The following is a 25,965-nucleotide window of genomic DNA, read 5'->3' as shown; positions in this document are numbered from 1 at the left end:
TAACAAACCTTTACCAATGACTCCTGATTTTTATTTGATAAAAATAAAATCAGATTTTTAAACCAGATCAAAATGAAAGGGAATGGATTGTACGATTTTTTGTTTTTAAAACAAGTGTTTTCCTCTTGACCAACAGAATGCTGTCTGCACTCTTTGGCGAGAAAGACGAGCTCAAGAAAGAAGAACTGCTAAGGTCCACGCAGACCCTCCACCACTATGTGCACAAATACTTCAACATCACCAACAGACTGTTAAAGATACTCAACACTCACCTGAATCAAAGCCCTTCCCCTGCACTCGTAGCAAATGAAAGTGAAAGCATTGAGGAAAACTGTGGCAGAGTGAGAAATGTTATGCGCCTGATCCTGGATGTTTCTGAGAAGGAGAATAAACACGTCCGTAAGAGCACTGAACCTGCTCTTTATGAACGGATTGCCTTCTCCGGAGCATCACTGAATGACAAGGCTGCAGTGATAAAGGATCTGCATCAGAAGACCATGGGACTCTTGGGGAACGTCTTCGGTCCTGTAATCGCTGTGCGACTGGCAAACAGTGATCTGGCGAGCGTAATGCCTCCAGTGGAACACAACAAATTTCAACCTGTTCTGTCGTTTGCTCTGGGAGATCTAGTGCAGAGCAGTGCAAGAATCACTGTGCTTCTGTGTAGATCAGGAGAAAAGAGCCTAGATGAAGCAGTACAGTTAGTGGAAGCTGCCCTGTCTGTTCTGAAGCCGCCCTGTGACTGTTACAATGACATTGTGTGTGAAGTGGAAGCCTACGTCACCATCATATCTGAAAACATGTAGAGCAGAATTATAAAAGGATTATCTTTATTTAGTAGAAGAAGCAGCCATCATTCAGCCATTGTCATATTATTTCTTGTGCACCTGTCAATGTCTAAATTGTGTGTAAAATCATCAGTAGCATCATTTCAAACTGGCACACATGAGCATCAGCATGCATTAAGTGCTGAGATCTGTGTCACTCATCCAGGAAACAACAGAGGCACCAGCAGAAGCAGATGCAGCTATGATAAGGCTGTGTCGCCCCCTGCTGTCTGTTTAATCAGTCATTCATCTAAGCTAGTCATCATTGTTACATACTGTAGAACTACATATTTATACTCAGTGAAAAAATCTGAAATTCATAATGTAAGTGAACGATATAAGTGAAAAATGCTGTGAAAGAAGGGAATTCATAAGCACAGAATTATCTTTCCAGCACAGCTCCTGCTGACACACGGGGAAAGATCCTATACCTTCCAAACTCCGGTTGAAGTAGACAAATTTGTCCAGTGTCTCTGAAGGATCAAGATGAACCTACAGATGTAAGAGACTACCATCAGGAAAATGTAACAGCATTATTGGTGTTCAATTATCTTTACTATCTTTACTTTAATAACAACAACTGATACTGCCTACAATTTTGTTGCTTTTGATTTGGCCAACACAGACTTCTGAGTGGATCCAGTCTTCTGCATCCTTTGAAAATGAGTGAAAGATCTTTGGAGCACTTGGCAGTTCTTCTGGTCTGTTCAGAAAAAGAGAGAGAAGCTAAATGTACTATATTAGAAATAAGTAAACAAAAAAGAAAATCTATGGAAAGTTACCTTTTCTTTGCATTATCTTTCGACCGATCAAAACCGATTTCTTCATCCTCATCTTCTCCAGGAAAAAGATTTTCGGGCTAAATGATCACTTTGTTACTTACACAGTGCCACATGTTACAATACACCGACTAAATGTAATCATAGGTTATAAATAAAGACAACTTACTTTCTTCTTCGTTTGGCTTTAATTGGGGAATCCTGTCCATCTGTTGCAAGGTCTGTGTGTTCGACAGCTTCAGGTAGGCCAACGTATCAGAAACATCTTAAAACACAATCTATAAAATAATACTCGATGTAAATATAATTCTGACCCTGTGTGGAGTCCATCCTTTCCCAGGTTGCTCCTTATTTTTTGTGGCTTTTACAACGTCCACTCTATTTGGTGGCCACACGCATTCATTTTCATTGACCCAATTGGAAGGCAAGAGGTTTCAAAAATCACATTGTGATACATTGTCTAAACAAAAAAGTGTAATTTAGTAATTTGTGTATCTTTTTAAAATAATCTGTAGGAACACATTTGAGTGGATTTTGTGAGAAGAGAGACTATTTTTTGGAACTGTAATTGCACACAACATGTACCGCAGATACAAAGAGAGCAACAAAAAATAACTACAGATTTACTGGACCTATAAACAACTGCATGATACCAAGAAATGTATTATGTACCATGTAAATCAATAGCTGCAGCAAAGGTATAACAACAAACTTGTAATGAAATGGCAGTCTGACATACTTTTGCACACTCTCCGCTATCTGGAAATGTTTCACAGTCATAGGCAAGTTAGAAACCATGAAGATGCCTAACTCCCTAGAGTCAAAAGGGTATTCAAAGAATGCTTCTTGGCATCTGTATTCCCTACCTACAATATATTCCACTCCACTATCAACAATAATATTTTCAACCAAAACAAACCTGTTCTTTATTTTGATGCAGGAATCTCTATGTGTAGTTTTGATAACTGCACCATCCATGGACGACACTTTAAACTGTTTTACTTCTCCTGTGAAAAACTGTGGTACTGGTCCTTCAGTAGGTTCCAATTTATAATCTTTGGATGTCTGTGCATTACGATTACAGTTGGAACTGGCTTCATCAATTTCAGACAACCTGCGGATCACCTGTGTCAACGGATTACGTGGGCCTCTAAATCCAAATTACCGTGGATTATTACATCTTCACATAGATGCTCCAAACCATAAAAATTCTGGTCCATACAGCTGACTAAAATGTTCAACAAAAGATACCAAAATAGAATTGGCCAGATTGTTCACCATCCAGCAATATTCTGAACTCAGTAATATGAATACACCAACTGACAAAAGCATGAAATTGTTATATATTTGAGACTTTAACACACCCTTCAGTGCAACAGGCCCAGTGTACAGCAGGAACTGGCGAAACTCTGTGGCCTTCCACCTACTTCTTTCAGCCAGTGTACGTGGTCTTCTAGTGAACTCTGAAGGAATGCAATCCCTCAAATAAAGCAGTCTTTCTGAAATAAAGGAAGCTTGACTGCTTGACTGCTTGACATACGACAACGCAGGGGTCCAGGAGGACCCAACCACAAATCAAGCAGATGCCTCATAACCCCTAAGCATACTAAGTGCATTTAATCATAAGGGAAGCTGACAACCATGTCAATATTAAGGTCAGCCAAAGGTGAGTGTTCATGGTGGTGTTCTGCATCTGTATTTTGTCTAAAGCATTCATCAGTTCTACGCCTTGCACTTAAATCAGGGAATGTCATTCGATGTCCTATACGGACACCAGTTTGGTGACACTAGTCACATCCATGGTATGCACAGCTTTGACAAAAGCTCAGGCTGGGGTGTCACATACAACAGAGCAGATCTTCAAAAAGAACCTCTTTCCCTGATAAACAAACCCACTGCTCAGTGACTTTAATTCACTCACCAGATGTTGCAAATACTCTGACAAGGACTTTGGTTTAGTGTTGCCACAAAAAAGACCAATCAGCACTGGTTTCTCGCTGTACCCCTGCAACATACCTAGAATGGGCCAAAACTGAGTACTACTACTTTTGAACAGGGGAGGACCGTCAAAATTCAGCTGTAATTTAAATGAGTGTCTGCCTGGGACAGACCACACCTTATTCAACAGTCCATGAAATGAGCTTAGAATTCCAAAGTAGTGAAACAATCCACCTGATAAAGTTTCTATGTTGTTTTTGTTTTTAGTAATGTTCGCCCATCTTTTGGCAGACAGGGATGGTGAACTTGTAAAATGCAAAGCAGGGCTGATAACGCAATCAGGGGAATGCTAAATTCAGTGGCCCAGTCAGCAAGAGAATCCCTCAAGTCATCAATAGTGTCACTGCATGCATCACTATGATCCATTTCCTCCTCATCAGACACAAACCTATCCTTTAGAATCTGCTCATCCCCTCCATCTCTGCTGCCCTGCAACTCCTCCTCAAACCATATAGACGTTTCATCATTTAGACTCTCTGCATAATTTCTTTCAAAGTCTTGACTGCTCCACTCAGTATCTACTGACTGTATTAGTTCATCAATTTTGTTTAATGCCCGGCTTCTCACATTGCTCCTCTCACTGAACTCCAATTACCCTCCATACCAACAGTCTGTTTCAGATTTCTTGCTCAAGTACAGTCCTGTAGAAAAAAAAAAAAAAAAAAAAAGATTAACATTGAAGATGATTGTTTTTTAAGTAACTGTAATTTCGTTGTTTTTATCGATCAATTTATATCCACATCTAAATATTTTATATTTAATTATTTTATCCATAATTATTACATTCTCTTTAATTTCATAGGATAATACTAGCCATTTGTGTGGGTGTTCTGCTGGTTCAGTTTTGCCGTAAGTGGCCAAATGTTCATGACATTCCTACTTGTGACCTTTAAACATTACCCAGGTTAAGAACTATTGTTTTAGACAACGATGAAATTCACGTGATTCGTTTAATTCTTTCAGTGTAGTTATTTTAATGGTACAATATAATTATTTTTTTTCTCAATCCCCGACAAATACGGCACACATGGAAATGAGATGACAAGCAGGACATGAAAGTACTAAGCAAGCCTCTGTGATCACAAATAAAAGAAAATCAGGAGCATGTCCTTTTTATGTGAAACAATGATTAATCCAGATTTTACATGACTGATGCAAAATTCTAACAAAATAACAAATGGCTTTCTTATTGTTTTACTTATTTATTTATGTGTACAAACAGGGTTTAAAACTTTTTCATTCACCAGCCAATTTGGCTACTTGTCTGACAGACGTCTTCACTCTTCAGCGGGAGAAAACAAATTTCAACCGATGCTGTATTATGTGAACCTCATCCACCAACCAGAAAAGCTGCCGTTACCATGGAGATCGCGCCAAAAATAAACAATCGACGGCCCATTTGTAACTTTACATATTTTCAAATAAACTATTATTTAGGAAAAATATATATTTAGTAAGATTTTAGATTTTGGGGCACTTAAACTAAAAGTATGGAAAACGTGGACAATTTTATTTTATTTTATTATTATTTTTTTTTTAGTTTTTAAAAACTAATTAAAATAAATAAATAATACTTCGTAAACTAATTCAAACTCAGTTACCTTGTTATGAAAATGTATATTTTGTTCAGGTCAAATGGATTTTGGAATTTTTATTTTTTAATTTTGTGAACATTGCTGAAAACTAAACACTATATTTATTAATTATTTTTCATTTTTATCATCTGGACATGGCTTTTTTCACTGACTCATATATAAATCAATTATTAATATATTATTATTAATTATTAAAATCATTATATATGTTTCAGAGAGACAGAGAGAGAGAGAGAGAGAGAGAATAAGAATCTTGCCTTGAGTAGCAGGCCTAAATACATATAATTGTATGACCCAAAATCGCTACACTGATCTGGCCACTCACCTCCCATCCACAATCGGCCCAAATGTAGTCTGCCGTCATGCATGCGGTGCCATCATTGGCACGCATGGCCCACAGTTGGCTGACATTATGTATGCCAGTGTCGGCAACACGCCAGTAGTGCCATTATTAGGCCACATTTGGGCCAAGTCCATTTGCTATGTGGGAAAATGTTGGTGAGTATTACTCGGTAATAGCAGAGTGAGCTAAAGAGAAGGAGATAATCTAAAGCGAGAGACAGACGGCTCTTTGTACTGCGTAGACCCGTATCGGTTGGTAGAAGGTGTGCGTTTTTCTTCTTGTTGTGTGTGTGTGGGTTTTTTTAATCTTTCTTCGTTTTCTTATATTGTATATGGGTGTTTTTCCATCAAACAAACAAATCTTAAAGGGGTCATCGGATGCCCATTTTCCACAAGTTGATATGATTCTTTAGGGTCTTAATGAAAAATCTCTAATATACTTTGATTAAAAATTCTCAATGCTTTCGTAGAACAACACCCTTTTTACCTTGTCAAAATGAGCTCTGCAAAAATCATCTCATTCTAAAGGGTTGTTCCTTTAAATGCAAATACGCTCTGCTCTCCCCGCCCCTCTCTTCTCTCTGTGGAATGACGTTCTTGTTTACTTTAGCCGCATTTAGCCATATATAGCCGTGTTTAGCCGCTAAACTTCCTAACATCCCTGCTCTGGCATCGAAACGAAGAGGGCGATGACCCCTTTAAGGTTATATTAGACAACTAATGTCTAGTAGCTTGAAGGTGAAGTTTACCTCATGGAACTGTAGAAGTTCAAATAAAATTACAAAGGTTAAACAAGTGATGAACAGGATAAAATTCTTGCAATCAAAAATGTATTATAATGTATTATAATGATTTTATGTATATTTGAGTTTTAATAGGTTTTCATGTTGTCTTAGCCATTTTATTCCTCTTAAACATTTTAATGTGTGTATGTCTTTAAGACATTCTGGGTCTGCCTGTCATGTGACTCCTCACATGACAGGAAACAGGAACTGAACCCTATAAAGGAGGCAGCATGGCAAACAATCAGGGTCATTGACCCAACACTAAACGCTGGATAGAGGAGTTTTTTTAAGGACTTACCTTTCCAGCATCACCCTCATTTTGGAGTATCATTTTTATTGGACTGTATATACACCGGTGGACACTTTTATATTGGAACTTTCAACATACTGGATTTCTTATGGACTGTTTTAGGGTATGGTGCAAATGGACTCCACGCTTTTAACAGCCTAAGTTATTCTAGTTTTATTGTGTTGTTTTAAGTTCCATGTACATTTATGTAAATACACTTTATTTATTCAATCTGCTTTTGTTGTTGTCTCATCTTTTAAAACTTATTTGATCTCACACAGTATTATCTGACCCCATTTTTAACAAACGTAAATTTGACCAATAGGGCCGAACGTTACAAACTACATTGAAGATTCAAGTGGTAGAACTATAGTAGATCCTACAGAAATTAATGAGGCCTTCAAGGTATTCTATGAGAAACTGTATAGCTCTGAGGTTACTCCCAGACTTGATAAACAAACACAATTTCTAAATAACCTTAATATTCGTAGAATTTCAGAAAATGAAAGTAAAGCATTAGATGGAGAATTAACAAAAATAGAAACTGCAGAAGCAATCCACTGTATGCAGGCGGGAAAAACGGCAGGCCCCAGACGACATACCTGTAGATATTTATAAAAAAATTCAGTCTAAATTAATTTCACCTCTTTTGGAGATGTTCCAGGAGTCTTTAAGGAATGGTCTTCTCCCTACATCCATGAGGAGTGCCCTAATAACTTCACTTCCAAAACCGAGAAAACCAAATATAAATTGTGAAAACATGCGCCCAATCAGCCTTTTAAATTCAGTTACAAAAATACGTAGCAAAGTTCTTGCAAGAAGATTGGAGGACTTACTCCCTCGGGTGGTGGGAGTGCTCAATATTTTACATAGCCAGAGAGGAGCAAAAGACACGGCTTTACTCTTTCCAGATGCAGAAAAGGCCTTTGACCGTGTCGATTGGCATTACTTATTTGAGGTGCTCACTCACTTTGGCTTTGGAGATACATTTTGTAAATGGGTTAGATTACTTTCTATGGGGCTCATTGCAGAAGTTTTCACCAATAACGTTGTCTCTAAACCTTTTAGTATCTCTAGGAGTTGCCCACAGGGAAGTCTTCTGTCACCTTTATTATTTCTCCTCGCAATAGAAACATTCACCATAGCGGTGAGAATGCATAATGCCATTTATGGAATTCGAGAGAGCCACCTGAAACTTAAATTAGCATTATTTGCAAATAATGTAATTTTGTTCCTAAAAAATCTGAGTAGCTCTATCTCTGCACTCCTGGATCTTATGGAAACTTTTGGAAAAATATCTGGATATAAAGTTAATCACTCCAAATCATCTATAATGTTACTTAACGAATCAGAGAGGAAAAAAAAAACAAGGTAATGCTTTAATCTTTAATTCAACAGATAAATGTACATACATCTGGGTATTAAAATTGTACAAGAGGTGAATGAGATAACTCAGATAAATTATGACCCAATTTTGGAAGCTACTACCTCTTCAGTAGAACGTTGGACAACTTTACCCATCTCAATGATTGGCAGGATAAATATCCTAAAAATGAATATACTCCCTAAATTTCTTTATTGGTTCCAAAATATCCCCTTACTCCCTCCCTCATCTTTGTTTACTAGAATTAAGAAATTATTTACCAACATTACTTGGCAAAATAAATGCCCCCGACTATGTCTAACTTCATTATACCTACCATTTGATCGAGGATGTCCAAACATCCAGTGGTATTACATCCAGTGGTATTACTGCAGCTGCATACAATCATGTTTTATTTTTATTCTGAAAGCCCTCCTGCTTGGATGGATTTGGAATCCAGTTCTATTACACCAAGATTACCACTGCACTTATACCTGTATTCAGCAGACCACAAATATCTAAGAAAAAACACAGACAACTCTATTGTGTTGAACATGATCAATATTTGGTTTGATTCTTCAAAATATTTGAATATAAACTGCTCCTGGTCACGTTTCAGTCCTATTTGGGTTAATGTTAATTTTAAACCAGGGAAAAGTGATGCAGGATTTCGGATATGGGCTGAAAAAGGGACAAGAAAAGTGCAACACATGTACAATGAGGATGAAGTATTTATGTGCTTTGCAGCAATTTCAAAGAAATATGACATTCCAAAGACCCATTTTTTAAAAATATCTTCAACTTACAAGTTTCATATCGTCATCTCAAAATCATTCATTAGATATTCCTAACATTTCCTCATTAGAGGCAGCAATCATAGGACACTGTTATGATAAAGGTTCAATCTCCTCTTTGTATAAATTGTTTGAATCTGGGTCTAACAAATCCTCAGAATCAAAACTAAGATTATGGAAAGAAAATATAGATGATGAAATATCTCTAGAGGATTGGAATGAGGCATGTAAGAAAGCTCAGATGCAAACAATCAACAGTTGCCTGAAACGATGGGTTATGGTCATAACCTGGGTTCTCTGAGGGAGATGAGTGAGACATCTATCTATGGGGAACGCCTCTCTTGCGTGGCCATCCATGAAGCGCTATACAATCACGCCCAACAGGCCCATGCTCCCAGGAAGCCCCACCCCTTCCTATTTAAACAGCAGCGCGGGCTCAAAAAGGCATGCTTTACAGCTCTTTCGAGCATAGAATAATGGGCCCTCTGGTGAGATGTCTCACTCATCTCCCTCAGAGAACCCAGGTTATAACCATAACCCATCGTTCTCTTTCGGTCAATTCACTCGACATCTCACTATGGGTTATAGCGAACGCCAAATATTCTGGCATCCTCTGGCTATCTATTGCACTTAGAAGACTTCCTCTTCCTTTTTAATTTTTTTTTTTCTGCCTGTACCAGAGCAGATACTGTCACATTCAACTTATAAAATCTCACAAAGGTGTGAGGAGAAGCCCAATCAGCTGCAGCACACACCTCCTCCATGGAGATACCCTTAAAAATCGCCCAGGATGCAGCCATTCCCCTTGTTGAATGGGCCCTTACATTCCCTGGAAATAGCTGACCTTTCATTGAATATGCCAGCTTTATAGCTTTCACTATCCAGTGAGATAGTCATTGCTTCAACAGTGCTTGGACCTTCTTAGGGTTTGCAAAACACGCAAAAAGGTTTTTGGATCGTCTAAAACTCTGGGTCCTCTCCATGTAAATCCTTAATGCCCTTAACAGACATAAGTGCTCCAGATCCCCTATTCCTGGGAATTCTGAGAGAGGAGGGTGGAAAGCCTAAATATCTATCTCCATACGTGAATAGCCTGGTTTGATTACCTTGGGCACAAATGCTGGGTTTGGCCACAAGATCACCCTGGAAAAATTCTGCGTAAACCTGATACATGCAGGATTGATAGATAATGCATGCAACTCTCCTACCCGCTTCATAGTGGTTAGGGTGAGCAGCAATGCTGTCTTGTATGAAACAATCTTCAAATCTGCTTGCTCCAAGGGTTCAAAAAGAGCTTCTTGGAGTGCTTCCAGGACCAGGGACAGATCCCATGCTGGTAACACAGGTATGGTGACTGGTCTCAGACGGCGCACACCCTTCATAAATCTACTCACGATAGGGTGCTTCCCTACTGTGTCACTGTATAAACCTATGTGGCATGATGAAATGGCCACCAGGTATACATTGATTGTAGAGAAGGCCTTGCCCTCCTGTCTGACACTGATGACAGAAAAGGTAACTTCTGTCTCTCCTGACACCATATCTCAAACCTCTTCCATTTTGCCTCATACAGAGATCTGGTGGAGTCTGCTGTTGCACTTTGTATGGTGGAGATCACATTTTGAGGCAGGCCCAGGGCGTTTAGGTTAGACTTTTCACGGGCCGGACCTGAAGATTCCACCTCTGCGGGTGCGGATGAAAAATTTTCCCCCCTGCCAGAGAGAGGAGATCCCTACACTGAGGAAGGCGCCACAGATGCGAATACAGCAGTTGAACTCTCCGCTGTGCATGTCCGCCCTTGCGATAACGGGGTTATAAGGAGCACTTTTACCCTTTGTGCTCTGAATCTGGACAGTGTGGGGAGGATAAGGCTTACTGGTGGGAACATGTATAACTTGGTCTCTGGCCAGGGATGCGCTAATGCATCTAACCCTAGTGGCGCATCCATCCCCTTTAGTGAGAAGAACAGGGGACAGTGTATGTTCTCCTCCGAAGCAAATAGATCCACTCTTGCCTGACCATATTTGTGCCATATTTCCTGAACTACCTCTGGTTGGAGCCTCCATTCCCCTGGGTGAGGATTCCCCCTTGATAGCAGGTCTGCCCCTATATTCATGTGGCCTGGCACATGTGTTGCGCTGAGAGACAAGTGTTTTCTGCTCCATAACAATATTCTTTTTGCCAGGGCATGCAGACTCCTCGATCTGACTCCCCCTTGCCTGTTTATATAGGCAACCACTGTTGTGTTGTCCGATCTAACACATGACAGCCTCTCACCTGCGGGAGGAAATGTTTTAGGGCCAGAGATACTGCAAGGAGTTCCAGACAATTTATATTCATTATTTTGACTGATTCTGTCCATACCCCTGTGATCGGCAACTACTGCTGGTCTACTAGCTGGTCAGGCTGCTCTTAGCTGGTTTAAGCTGGTCAGGCTGGTCTTAGCTGGTCAAAATGTTTGTTTGATCGATCGAGTGATCGATTGATTGATTACATAGTGCCTGCCCCAATTTTCCTGTCAAGTGGTGTTTGCGACAAGTAAGTAATAAGTAATCTGCAGGACCACAAGAAACCATTAAAACAATTTTTATTTGATCTTACAGCCCCTTTAAAAATATATATATTCTAACAAATAACTACAAAATAATGGGAATGATTACAATTCTAAAACTATATTAACAATTAATGGTGAAGATGAACAATAACAGAATTCTAAACATATTATGCATTGTCATTTTTCTTTTTCTTTTTTATTATATCTTGTATTTTTTGGGATATGTAATGCCCCACTTGTTTCTTCCCCATCTCTCTCTTCTGTCAGGTTCCTTTTGTTTCTGCCAGTCACTGAAACAGACTTAAAAAATAAATAATTTAGATTATTAATGTGTGAATTTTCAACAAGTAAAACTACTTAAAAAAGCAAACTATAGTGTCATGTCTTTGTTGCACATTTTCCTTTTTTTCCAGACATAGCCTACAATAATTTAGAAACATGCCCCTGATAGTTGTTCCTTTTATTGCTAAAATGAAGATACAATTGATTTCATTTTAATATAGATATGATGGAATTGGTGTTTAAGTAATGTAGCTATTTTATTGATAAATGAGTATACATGGATGAATATGAATAAGACTATTTTAGCATGAACAATTTTTAGCTGTTTTCAGCTAAACTGACTATGGTTACTAGGGCTGCCTCCTGAGTTAGTCTATCACCATTAGTCTATCAAAATAATCATAGAAAAAAAATCCACAGGAAGTGGTGAAGTCCATGATGTAATTCTGGCCCTAGGTCTCTGTGAACTTGAGGGTGTCAAAAAAAAAACAGAAACTCCATGCTTGCTTCACAGACATGAAAAACGTATCTATAGAAAATGAAATGTCTACTTTTAAATAAGCCAGTTAAAATGGAAAACAAATATTTTCAGATTGTGTAATCCATTCAATCAAACGTGCCCATCCACTGTAGAGATGACAAGTGTTATCGACTTTATCACTGCAGCCGAAAATACAGAAAACATTTATCAATGAATTATTATAATGTTAAGGCAGTCTTCTTTGCTGTTTTCTTTTCCTGACACATTCATAATCATTACTTCTGCCAGTGTTCTGTGGGAAGCTTTGTGTGCGCTTGAGCGCAGATGGACTATAGTCAATTAAAGGTTCATTATTATGAATTATATAGTGTTTGATTATAGCAGGGTATCCTCTAAAAAGTTGTCTAAGGCACGTAGGAGGTGTAATGTAATGAAGAAACACGTTAGCTTCTGTTGCACTTCTGTATGTATTCCCCACAGGAATGTCTTTTTGTTTATCCGATCTGAAATAAAGAAAGAGAAAAAAAAACTTACAATAAGTTAACAATGGTTAATGCATTAGCTGATGTGAACTGGCATTAAACACATTTTTACATTTGCTAATCTTTATTAATGTTAGTTAACATACAATTGTTCATTATTTGGACATGTTAATTCACAGTGCAATTGCTGTTTGTAAACAAAGTAAATGTATATACTAACTTAAAATGCTATATAAGCAGTGCTGTCCATTGTTAGTTTCATGTTAACTAGTCTGGTGAACTAATGTTAACAAACCTTTACTTAACATTTCAGTCAAGTAATTTATCTCAAGGCTTATTATGCTTGAGTGCTTTAAATTAATTTAAAGACAAATACAACTGTCTATTACTATCATTCTAAAATGTAAATGGAAAAAATAAAGAATGAGCATATATTGTGTACACTGATTAAACTAACTAGATAGATCTATTTAATAAATAATACTCACTCGCATATCCAGGTGAAGTCGGATAGAGGCCTCCCCTTCTTTGCAAGGGCATGCACTGTGCAAAACATATTCTTCATCTTGGTTGCTGTAGATTCCTGAAGTGTAGTCAGAGCCTTGACTGTTGGAGTTGACAAGGCAGGTAATGACGTTGTCCTTTCCATGTTTTTGCCAAACGGGAGCAGGTCATCGTGTTGGTCACCGTTTCAAATTGCAGCCAGTCTCTTTTTGATCCACCATCAGTGAAACGCCATCTCTCACTAAAACACCGAGAACCGTCATGACTTACTGATATTTGCTCATCATGTTTCCGCTTTGGTGGCGTAACTCCAGGTATGTTTTGTTTAAGATCCAAATACTAACCATTAGACACTGTAAAAAGTGAGAAGGGGGAGAGGCAGTACCTCTATTTGACCTGTGTCTTCAAGGGGAGAGTACATTGGATGCCAAAATGAAATAACCAATTTACTGCTATTGCTGCAGAAATTTGAACAGTACCTTTCCATTGTAAAGCTGAGTATAAAAATTTGTCCCAACTTATTATAAGAGATATGGTGCATAGGAAAGATGTGTTTAGACCAAAAAAGGGAAAAATTTGGATTAAAGAGTACATGAATTTACATAGAAATGAGGAAGTGTAACAAAAGAACCAAAGCCTTTGACAGGTATATGAAAACAAAAACGAGGTATTGTTAAAATGTTATACGTAGCCAGGAAAAAGCAGGAAGGAGTTGTTTTGAATATTGATATTAATACTGCTTTTTACCTTTTTCAGTGTTGTCATTTCCTTGTTTTTAAGGTAAAGACCATATATACTTTGATATAGAAAAAATGTTTACACTTGCAATACTTGCTTTGTTAGGATGAATAAGCATCAGTTGTGAAAGTTAGATGTCTGAGTTTGATAGTGGTGCAGACAACATGTTGCATTTTTGTTTTATTTTTGCTTTTGCCCCGATCACTCTGCTCCCGGGAGTTCTGGAGAGAGTCCGCCGGGACGGGGTCAGTCTTCTCTTGGTAGCCCCATACTGGCCAGGCCGAGTATGGTTCTCTGACCTGACTCTGGCTTTCCATGGGAGGTTCCCGTCAGGAGGTATCTCCACTCACAGGCGGGGGGTACCATCCTGCACCCCTGCCCCAGAGCTATGGAAGCTGTGGGTGTGGCCCCTGAGGGGGCACAGCTCTTAGCTTCCGGTCTCTCAACTGAGGTTCCACCAGGCTCCTTTGTCCCTCCGGCTCCACTTTGGTCAATCATCGACCATTCACCGCCTCAGGATTCCACTTTCCCGGCTTCACCTCGTCCCTCCATCCCTCTGGCTCTGTCATGCTCCACCTTCCTTTCAGCTCTACCTTCGTCCTCAGTCGCTCTGGCTCCACCATTGAGCCTGCTGCTCCACCTAGGCCCTCTGGATCCTCAGTGTCGCCCAGGCTCTGTGTTTGCTCGACTTCGTGTGGGTCTCCATCACCGGTGTCATTGCACCTGTGTCATTACACCTCTGCGTCATTCCACCATGGCTCCTCCCTCTAGTGACTCCACCGTGGACCTTCATCCTGGCTGGGCTCTGGTCGTCCGCTACTCGGCTTATCCTCCGGAAGTCCTTCACCCTGTGACTCCCGGCTGTTCCCTGGCTCCTTCCTCCATCATTGCCTTCCTGGTCCTGCTTGCTCCATTCTGTATCACTTCGCCACTCCTGCATCTGTCTGTCCTAATATTCTGCCATCCCTTTATCCATAGAATTGAGGAAGTGTAAGAAAAGAACCAAAGCCTTTGACAGGTACATGAAAACAAAAACGAGGTATTATTAAAATATGTTATAGGTAGCCAGGAAAAAGCAGGAAGGAGTTGTTTTGAATATTGATATTAATATTGCTTTTTACCTTTTTCATTGTTGTCATTTCCTTGTTTTTTAGGTAAAGACCATATATACTTTGATATAAAAAAAATATTGCACTTGCAATACTTGCTTTGTTAGGATGAATAAGCATCAGTTGTGAAAGTTAGATGTCTGAGTTTGATAGTGGTGCAGACAACATGTTGCAACATCAAGCTGAGGTGAGCAGACAAAGACTATGATGAAGAAAAAAAAGAGCTAGACATAGGCAGTAAGTGAGAGAGGAAGGACATTCGTCATGAGACACAGACATTGATATGCTAGTGGAGTTCCTCAAAAAGCAGTATAAAAGGTCTGAAGAGTAAACCGTTCTTCAGATGCTGCCTGCATTAAGCATGAAGGACACCTGATACCCAAGAACTTTTTTTGTTTTATTTTTCCATTAACTGCTTTGTAATAAAGTAAGATTTTATTGTTATAGTTGCCTCCCTTAAGACTTTACTTATAACTACAGACTGAGCCTCAAACAAGAAAAACCACAAGGGAGTCTTCTACATTATTCTTGAAGGACTGCAACCCGTGGACCGGTGAGTGCTTAATGGTTTTGGCTAGATTTGATTATGCTTACCCTACCTACATAATCACAGGGTAAAGGACACACCAAATAACAGGTTCTAAATCTCAATATTCACTGGAAAAAATTAAAGAATGTAAACACCTGTTTTTATGCCCATGATATGTATCTCTCATAGGCTAGACTGAAAATGCTGTTTCTGTGGTGTGTTCTGGTCCTTGTGAACCTGGTATCAGTGGCTACAGGCACCAGTGCAGGAGTTAAAGTCAGATTAACTCAGAAGGGGCTTGAGTATGGTAAGAATGCAAAACAAGACATCTTCCTACCTCTATAGAATAAAAAAAAATTAACCTTTAATATTTTTACTGTAGTGGTTGAAAAAAATATTGGGTGAAACTCTAAATGGACATGGAAAACGCTTCAGTTACTAACGTAACCTCAGTTGCCTGATATACGAGAATAAGTGTTGCGTCAGTGACGTATATGGGGAAACTCCTGTTTACTACTTATTGATGCATGATTTTCACTTTTTTTTTTCACGTAGCTGCACAAACTAATGGTGCTCTAACCCACTAAAAGAGGAGGAGCCGTTCGCTATATAAGTTGGCTCAGAGCACCATTTCATTAAGAATATTTCAACAAAAGCGACAGCCATTGATTCGCGTCCAGCTTATAGCACGGCAAGCTACGCAAAGCTCATTCCCTTATATTAGGGAACCTAGGTTACATTAGTAACCTGAGCACTCCCTATCAAACAGTCTGTCCCATTGTGTCGCTAACGCATATGGGGAATGTATCCAATAGCGCTATGCTATGAGCAGATGCAGAACAATGCCTGCTCTGCAAGGCATTGTTCTGTGTTTAGCACTCGTATTGGGGACTCCGATAGGCATAAGCCAAGGAAGAGACCCGAGCTGTTAGGCTGAGGACTAAGTAACATAACCCTTTCCAGTCATAAAAGGGGAAATAGATCAAATTTAGCGGACAAGATCTGTGCCTGCAGGGCAAGGACATCCAAGTTCTAGAATCTGATAAAGGTAGATGGTGACGACCAGCTGGTAGCCAACAAAACTCACCAAAAGAAATTCCAGGAGGAGGCCATTCCTCTGGTGAAGTGGGCCCTCACACCTATAGGGCACTGCAAAGCCAAATGAGGCATAAGCCAAGGCTATTGCATCTACTAACCCTGCTTCATATCTGGCAGCCCTTTAGAACAACCTCCGAAGCAAACAAAGAGCTGCTCTGGTGATAACCTGGGCTCTAAACGGAGTGGAGAGCACCTTAGGCATGTAACCATGTCTTGGTATGAGGACGACTTTATAGTCACTCACTCGCTTGACCAACACTAAAGCCAGGAGAAGGGCAGTCTTAAGCAAGTTGGCCGATCGGAATGGCTCAAAGGGTAAGTCCCAAGTTGGCACTGTAGGAGGATGAGGCGGGTTCAATTTCCAAGCTCTCCTCAGAAACGTAATAATCTGGGCTCTACAATGTGTTTAGGCTTACAACACTTTTGGGAGAATGATTCACTGCAATAACTTTTGCTTTTGGGAGAATGATTCACTGCAATAACTGCCACATAAACTTTTTTCTACATAAACTTTGAGTGTGGATGCTATGCACCCCTTATCCAACGGCTCTTGTAGAAAGGTTAGCACATGGGACACATCACAAGAGTACAGGTTCAGGCTTTGTGCTGAACACCAGTCACAGAAGACTTACCATTTAAGGGTGTAAAGGTGTCTTGAAGTGCTAGCTTTTACAATGGCATTAGTCACACACACTGGGAGCTGCAAAGGCTTCTGTCGAAGGGCCAGACATGAAGCCTCCACAACTCTAGCCTGGGGTGCCAAATCACTCCCCTCGTTTGTGAGAGAACATCCTTCTTCAATGATATTAGCCAAGGGGCTGCTAACTGCAGCTGGATCAATTTGGGGAACCATACCTGGTTTCTCCAGAGTGGGGCCAACAGAAAGACTGAGCGTCTGAATTTCATGACTAACTTGACGACCTGAGGTAGCAGGGCAATTGAGGGGAAGGCATACAAGCGAGCACTGGGCCAATCATGGGCCAGGGCATCTTGCTGTCTGGAAAAATAAAATAGGCATACTGGCAGTGAGGCATAATAGGCAAAATAGGCAGTGAGAGTTGTCTTGTTGTGAAGAAGTCCACCTCTGCTTCCCCGAAGACAGACCAAATCATTCAATGCGTTTGGGGATGTAATCTCCATTCCTATGCAGATACATTGTCCCAGGACAGCATGTCTGCCCCTTGGTTCAGTCTGCCCAGCACATGAACAGCTCTTAGTGAGAGGAGTTTGCCTTGTGTCCATAACAGGAGGTGATGAGCCAATATGTGAAGAGAGGGTGATCCGAGACCGCCTTGGTGACTGTTATAGGCTACCATCATTGTGTTGTCTGAGCGGATCAGGTTGTGGTGCGCCTTTAAGTTCAGTAGGATGTTTTTTTTAGCGGTAGAAAAACTGCCAATTATTTCAAGTTGATGTGCAGGCATTGCTCCAGGTTGACTAGGAGTGAACGCCGGTCTGCCCATGTACTGGGCACCCCAACACAGGTTGGATACATTTGTCGTAACCACCATCCTTCTGAAGGTCAGTCCCAATGGGACACATGATTGAAATAAGCAAGAAGTTGTCTAAGGGGTCACAGCTCTGATGCATAGGTGGGTTACCCTGACATAAAACCAAATACACATGGCTGCAGCCTGCAGACTGGGGCGAGGCTGCATCTGGGACAGGGCTGCACATGTGACTCCACCACATTCTTGTTTTGATTGGCTCAGTCTTCTTTTATTGGCATCCATGATACAAAATGTGTTCAGAGTTCAATGGCGAGAGAAATTAATTAGGCTATGAAATATTCATTGGTGGTGAATGGAGTACTCAAACTTTGTAGTACAGAAACACTAATGAAATATTACTCCAGTAAAAAAGAAGTGTCTTATTCCACACAGATTTGAGCTTAAATAGATCGGATCCTGGCTCAGAGAACTACTAGACAAATTTAGTTGTTTGTTGTTAACTCACTATCTCTGTTTTATTGAATCACAAGATATTAGCTGTTGTAAGTTTAATCTTCTGGATCAGTCAAATTCATAAATGAATCATTTAGTGGTATTTGTGAACCAGCTGACTGAAAAGAATTGGCTTCATAGATTTAGTCACAAAATGGGTATCAGAGAAGATATTAATTTAATATATTTTTATTAATTTAATATAAACAGATGATACAATATTTGACCACGATGGCTGTGAGATTTTTGAATCTGGTTTGAGCTAGGAATGATTCAGAATGTGATGTCTTCAAATCGACTGCAATGTTGGCTGTCCCTGAAACAGGTCATATCAGAAGTTAAACATGGCTTAAGGATGTGCATTTATTACATTGACTGAGCAAAAACAAAGCGTCTAAAATGCGTGCGCATCACTGATCTCTAAATTGAATATTGTACCATTGAATATATAAAAGTTTAACTTAATGCTGTAAAGGTAAATGTATGAAACCATTTGCTGAAATAACCACAATATTAACAACTGCACTGAAATAAGAGCATGATGCACAGGAAAGTGCATAGTTAGTTACTATGGCAACAGATTCCAGGTATGTTCTGTCAGAATAATCATTGGCTGGCACACAGCAGACACATTAACCTATTGTCATTTATCAACTGCATGGCTGATAATTATATGTAACAATAATTGTCTTGCCATGCTATTTAAATTAGAAAAATATCCATTTCATTTCCTTTGTCATACTTTGATGATAAGAAATAGTCAAACTTTCAAACTTATTTTATTTAATTCATAATTCATGGGCTTTGAACCAAAACTAGCGACCCGCATGTTGAGCAGGCCCAGACAAATCACAGAGGAGGTGGCTGACATGAGGCTGGGCATCCTCTGAAAAGCCCTGAGGAGAAGTGAATTCCTTAATTTGAATTATGCTGCCAATCTCCTGAATAGTCCGTCCCTGAATAGTCAGGGAGCATTCTGCCTATAATCTCTCTTGGGAACGAGGAAGGCTATAAAAGCCTGACTTGCTGTTTGCTAGAGGAACTGATTTTGCAAGTAGTATGAGTATCATTGTCATCATTAACATGAGTATTGCTGTCCCGTACTGAAATTTGAATGATCTCTCTGAAGCGAGGTGGCCTTTGTGCACACTGAAACCTCATTCTGTGGTTTTTGGAACCCATCTTGACACACCCGGCATAGCTTTCCATGCCTTAAGGCTGGGTGGTAAGGGGTTCTAATTTTATGAATAGCAGTTTGCTGCACAGGGGCGGGGAACTGACTTTCGTGGGAATGAGTAGAGGAGCTCTTTTGAATATGTGGGTCCACTAAACAGCGGTAGTTTCTTGGGCATGCTCAGGCTGTATAGAACTACCATCGTTCAGTGAAGGGATGGTGAGCAATTACAAGCCTTTTTCTTGGGAGCTCTAGATTTGGTAAGACCTGACCGTCTCCTCTTCTTCTCAGAAGTACTTTGCTAGACTCAAGCTCTTGCAGTGAGACCAGCCTGCCACCATGAGCGCTACAGATTGTGATATGATATTGCTTTAAGAATCAAAATTGCATGCCTAATCAGACTGGATTGGTTTAATGGGGATTAAAAAATAAGGAGTGGGTGGATTTATAGGGTGGTTGTGTTCACACACTGCCAACACACATTATTGTCCAAACACCATGTAAAAGTGTCTTAAAAAGCAAGTTGAGCAAACATTATGATTAATTTGTGGTTAATCAGTGTATGCATGTGAAATGCAAAGCTGCAGTAATGATTAAAATGGCGATTAAACATGGGCAAAATAAATGTTGGTGGGTCCCCCCCCCCCAAAAAAAATTAGTGGAGTATATGCCATTTTCTGTAGTATGGTGCCTTTTATGATGTATATTGTCTCTATCCAGTAACGTGACAACACTACAAACGACGGCTATTAGCGAATAGTTAGTGTTTTTTGACACCGCCTATTGCCGAAATCGGTCTTTTGCTTTTTCACATCTCATTTTACGTCGGAAAGGCATTTGTTTTCAATAAAAATAAAAATGAAGGAAATAATCCAAAAGTCTGAATAAAGTATCAGGTAGGCTTAGGTGTATCTGAGCAGCAGATATGCTCAGATGCTTTGTTTACTTTGCTGTGATATAGGAGTGCAGCAGGCGCGAATATTCCCTAAACACACCCAGTATAGACAGCGATGCGGTCAGGACCGTGGCGCCCGCTTCCTTTGAAATAGGGACTTTAAGCTTCCAATGGAACGGCTACAATGACCGGAAGTAGGCTGTAACCCTGCCGTAGCTGAGAACGTAAAAATCATTAAGCAACTAGGTGCTTATGCCAACAGCAGACATATCTTTGTACAAATGAAAACATCGTTAAAATTGGCTTAAGTTTAAAACATATTAACACCGATTAAATGAAAGACTAATGGCAGAATCGTATACTGATGGAATTACAGTGGTATATACTAGGGATGAGCGAGTACAGCATTATCTGTATCTGTATCTGTATCTGTTAACCATATGAATTATCTGTATCTGTATCTGTACTCGGAGTGGGCGGGGCCTAACCCGGAAGTGGGTGAGATTTAACCTGGAAGTGGGCCATGTTGTCTTGAAATGGGCGGGGCTTTAACCGGTATGTTATTTTAAGCATGCAGTTGATATGGGTTGATCAGAAATTGTTATATTTATTGCTGATTAGAAAACTATTTACATGACAGCATCAGCCTTGAGCTTCAGATCAGTGGTTTTGATCATGATAACAAACGAACTATATACAGAACAAGTTTTGCAACAATGAATACAACACATGCGGTTGCAATTATGAAGTAAAATGTAATGAACGTCATTTCAACATAACTTTCTTTTTTTAACCTTGAGCAGTGTGATTTTTTTATTTATTTATTTATTTATGAAATACAGAATAAATATGTTATGTAGCCTAATTTGCACGCATTGGGGAGTGGCGCTCTAAACGCGGGGTATTAAAATTGCTTTTGAAGGCGCGTGCGCGTTTTACTTTCGGTTTTGTTTGAACCATCGCGCGAACTCTCGGCGGTGCTGAACTGGATTTTGAAAAGTGCCCAGTGGAAATTCGCCCGGTACATCGTATGCTATATTAAAGGTCTTTTTAAAACACTATTTGAATGTATTAAGTCATATTAAGCGTTTTAAAATGCCCCGGCAAATGGAAATTCCGCCGGAAGTGCCGCTGCTTCCTTTTACACTGAAATGCCTTCCGTTTGCACTGAGATGCCTTCCGTTTGCACTGAAAAGTTCACGCACATCCACATATGAAATCACTTGCATATATGTATATACACAACTCAAGCATGCGTCTTACTAGCCTATCACAGAACGCAGACACAGTAAACTACCCAATGAGGATTTTTATTCAATCCGAGCACAGATATTGACTCGTATTACTCGTATGATACTCGTACTCGGCAAAAGTGCTTTATCCGTGCCGGATACTCGTTTCAGCCGAGTATCCGGCTCAACTCTAGTATATACTATAAAATGTAACATTTATCTACCTAATCTGTGACGTTGTAAAGACTACGGCAAACCAGCTGTTCTCCCGTAGTAGACGGCTACAGTAGAACGTCAAGAAGTAGCAGTTAAAGTTGTGAACGCGCAATATGACGTCGGAATGCCGTTGCCGTTCCATCCTTGGCTGCTGCTTAAAGTCCCTAAATATGTTTGATGATTGCGCCTGATGTGCCCGCGCCCGCTCCGACCACCCCAGATGCTGCCTGTTCATACACATGAGCACGGAGCTTAATCTATTAGTGCAGTGGTTCTCAACCTTTTTTGGGCCAGCGCCCCCCTACCCATTATCCAGGCCCCTCACCGGCCCCCATCAAATAAATCAAAGTCTAATTGTCCTGTTACAGAGTTTTTAAGCATGTTGGTGGTTTTCATTGCTATAGCTTCAGTGTTGTTGAGATGCAGATATATCTTGTTGCCCCAAATTTAAAAAGACTAAATAAAAATGACATAGTGGACATGGTGAGTAAATCCTACATTAACACATAAACCCTACTTTACTATATTTCATAGATTTTGTGAGAATATTTCAAAGTTTACTTAAAAAAACTAAGTACAACCCTAATTCTAGAAAAGTTGGGACATTTTGTAAAATTATAAACTCTGTGATTTGTTCATTCTATTTTACGTTTATTTAATTGGCAAAAGTACAAAGAAAAGATTTCCAAAGTTTTCATTGACCAACTTAAATGTATTTTGTAAATATAAACATTTATTTATAAAATATTTATTGATTGATTTGAAGTATGCATCCCACTCCAAAAAAGTTGGGACAGAGGCAAAATAAAAGTGAAAAGGTTATAGAAAAACCAAATAAACTGCTTTGAAACACAGCAAGCAGGTGAATTGGTGAGGGAATCATGTTTGGCTATAAATGAAGCTTCTCAGTCTTTGCAAGCAAAGCTGGATCATGGCTCAAAATGTGTTTATATTAACAAAATAAAACTAAGTTGGCCAGTGAAAACACTGGATTTTTTCTTTGTACTTAAGTCAATTAAATATAGGCTAAAGAGAACAAATGACATATTCTTAATTTTATGGCATTTCACAAAATGCCCCAACTTTTAATTGGGGTTGTAGAAAGATGGGAAACATATGCTCCTCATTTTCAAAATAGATACTGTTTTAGTGCTGTCCTGATTTATTTGTTATAGTCAATAAATTTCAAATCTTGTTTTTTTTTGTTTTTTTTTTTTGTCAGTGTGTTGTGCCAGCTATAATAATAAGAAGTAATGTTTCCTAAGCAACAATCAGCATAATTTCTGAAAGATCATGTGACACTGAAAGCTGTAGTAATATACTGTAGCTTAGCATGAGAAGAAAACACATTTTAAAATGGTAGATTTACTGTTTTTACTGTAGGCTGTTTTTTTAAACAAACAAATGCAAACTTTTTTATGAACCCATTAACAAATCATACTGACCTTTTTTAATGGTAGTGTACATTATAGGCTATATTTTATTTATAATATATAGGCCTGTTTTAAAAGCATGTATCTTAACCCCCAAAACAGCTCATACATAATTTTATTTTATCATTTATCATTGAATAGCACATGACATTCATCACATTTTTGATTTATCATTTTAAGTATCATTATCATTGGAAGCAAAAATGGAGCAAAAAAGCCACGTGGATATAAATTAGGCTACAACTGTGAGCTTTGAATAAACTCTTTAGAAATTTGGTATTCAAACCAACCGCAGCCAATCAACAAACAAAAGTATTAATATTAATTTTTCTAAACAAGAAAAAAACATCTCTTGCTTTATCGTGTGTAAATGCTTACTATTGTTGTGACGCAGCAGCTGCGCTACAGAAAGTCAAGCAAACACTGAAGTGCTGAAGTCGTTGCTAAGGAAATGATACACCGTCAGGTCTAGGAGCGGGAGTACTGGTGTAAACTAGCAGTGAACAGCACTACTACACTGACCGCGAACAGCGCCACACGTGTGTTAAAGCACATCGATCCCGTTACAATCAGTCGTTCAGTAACAATTGAGCGCGAGCGCTACAGTAAACGGGTGCCGCGTTCTGTTTCTGCTGCGGGATTCCACACGCCTGCGCTACCGACAAGTTGAGAAATTGATATAGAAAGTGCGTTTTGATGTATCCAGTAAAGACAGCGTCAGGATGTGGCAGACTGTTTTCTTTTGCAAGTTTCAGCTCATACATCTTTGGTGTAAACTCGTCTTGACCAAACGCCCCCCAGGAACAGCTCAACGCCCCCCTTTCAAAAATACTGCTTCCAGCGCCCCCCCCCGATGCTGTCCGAACGCCCCCGTTGAGAAACACTATATTAGCGCATTCATCATGTGGAATGTATTTGACTGATGGCGCTCTAAAAAAGTGGGTGGGTCCGATATCATTGGTCTTCAAAAGTGGGTGGGTCCTGTCCCACCCGCATTCAGGTTCCGACGCCCATGCCATTCAATATTTGCTTTCTAAATTCAAGACAGTGACTTTTTTTTTTGGCCAGGCAGTGTATGAAAATTTAAACCCATTTACACAGCACAGAAATAAAATATGTAAATATGCCCACGCATCAGTGATGGAGTACTCGAGTCCTGGACTCGGACTCGAGTCCGACTCGAGTCACTATTCTTTGGACTCGAGTCCGACTCGAGAATCCACTCTCTGGACTTGTGACTCGACTTGGACTCACGGATTGATGACTCGTACTTGGACTCGGACTCGAGGATATATATATGGGGTTAGAATCGTTGCATAATTCCAAATAAATACATTATGATCCACAAATAAATGTAAAGCGATTGACAAAAACAAAGCATATTCACAAAATAAATAGAATGAGATCCACAAATAAATCTTAGAGTTCCACAAACATGAATTGTATTCACAAGTAAAAAAATTAGAATTGCAAATAAAAAACATACTCACAAATATTTTTTTTATTTTACAAACACAACTTTGCCCGGCATTTATATGTGAATCGCGTACTGTGCATTTGTGGATCGCTGCGCGTATTTGTGGATTGCTCTCTGTGCATTTGTAAATCGCTGCGCGTATTTGTGGATTTTGAAACATTTCAAGCGTCAAGACGCACACTGATCCACAAATGCATGGACTCCACCCACCTTCTACTTAAGCCAATCAGATACCGGCCACGTGGGGCTGACCAATCGTTGCATGTTCTCGCTCCAACCAATCACGTTTTGCCTTACAATCAGTGCGGGACCAGCCGTAATTCAGGACAATTAACCAGTCTCTTCAAAATGGACGATTAGGACAGTGGTGCTCATCACAGCATTATTGTAATAATATCTAAAATAAAACAAGTAATGTTATGTGTAATGTAATCAGTGTTTCATGTATCACTGAGTCGATGCGTGTTTTGACCGTGAGTGTGTTTAGCAAACTAGTATTCTACGGTGACCGGGAGGGGAGGTCTTCGGTGCACTTAGTTTTGTCGTGGCCACGACATATAAACTCGTGAGAACGTGATAATATAACACAGCCACGAGATATTAATTTGTGGGAACGTTATATTATGTCGTGGCCACGAGACCGTTTTGTCGAGGTAACGATGTCGTGGCCTGGAGAGGCTATGTTGAGGGAACGACTTCCATTTCTCGTGGCCACGTCTTATTATGATGAGGGAACGGCATATTTTTCTCATGCATAAACAAACCTTCGTGACCATAGCAACCTGGGATTATCAGAGTTGTTTAAAACATTTTTACTAACATGAAACATTTAATTTAATATTTGTATATTCTTCTTCTTCTTCTTCTTCTTATTATTATTATTAATAAGAACGTTATGTAAGATCGAAATTAAGGAAAATATAAAAATATAATAATAGGCTAATAATAATGATGTTGATGAAGATGATGGTGATAATAATGGCCTAATAATAATATACAAATATTTTGAAGACGATTGAGGGATGGGTAAAAATGTTTTCTTGTAT

At 39.5% G+C, this 25,965-nt stretch overlaps 2 protein-coding genes across 4 annotated transcripts in view; both read left to right on the top strand.

Annotated features, from left to right (window-relative positions):
* Positions 1 to 137: 137 nt before the first annotated feature.
* LOC127171289 (single-pass membrane and coiled-coil domain-containing protein 3) lies at positions 138 to 806 on the top strand. Its single transcript, XM_051119831.1, has one exon. It carries the CDS (start codon positions 138 to 140, stop codon positions 804 to 806), a length of 669 nt encoding a protein of 222 aa, XP_050975788.1.
* Positions 807 to 15,278: 14,472 nt separating this feature from the next.
* LOC127171472 (bactericidal permeability-increasing protein) overlaps positions 15,279 to 25,965 on the top strand; it is a 33,074-nt gene continuing 22,387 nt past the window's right edge. For 2 of the 3 annotated variants that reach the window (XM_051120158.1, XM_051120159.1), the window contains exons 1-2: positions 15,279 to 15,475; positions 15,641 to 15,758. In XM_051120158.1, coding sequence (XP_050976115.1) covers positions 15,653 to 15,758 — 106 coding nt within the window. In that variant the 5' untranslated portion in view covers positions 15,279 to 15,475; positions 15,641 to 15,652. Of the gene's footprint in view, positions 15,476 to 15,640; positions 15,759 to 25,965 lie in introns of those variants that run through there. The other variant, XM_051120161.1, reaches the window with a different exon arrangement.

The sequence above is a fragment of the Labeo rohita genome, chromosome 9 (genome assembly GCF_022985175.1).
Source record: "Labeo rohita strain BAU-BD-2019 chromosome 9, IGBB_LRoh.1.0, whole genome shotgun sequence".
Lineage (NCBI taxonomy): Eukaryota > Metazoa > Chordata > Actinopteri > Cypriniformes > Cyprinidae > Labeo > Labeo rohita.
Note: the sequence above shows the minus strand (reverse complement) of the source record. Positions and strands in the feature narration are given on the sequence as shown.

Bases quoted from the DNA above. Each gene is read 5' to 3' on its own strand.
- LOC127171289 (XM_051119831.1), top strand. From the start codon at position 138: ATGCTGTCTGCACTCTTTGGCGAGAAAGACGAGCTCAAGAAAGAAGAA.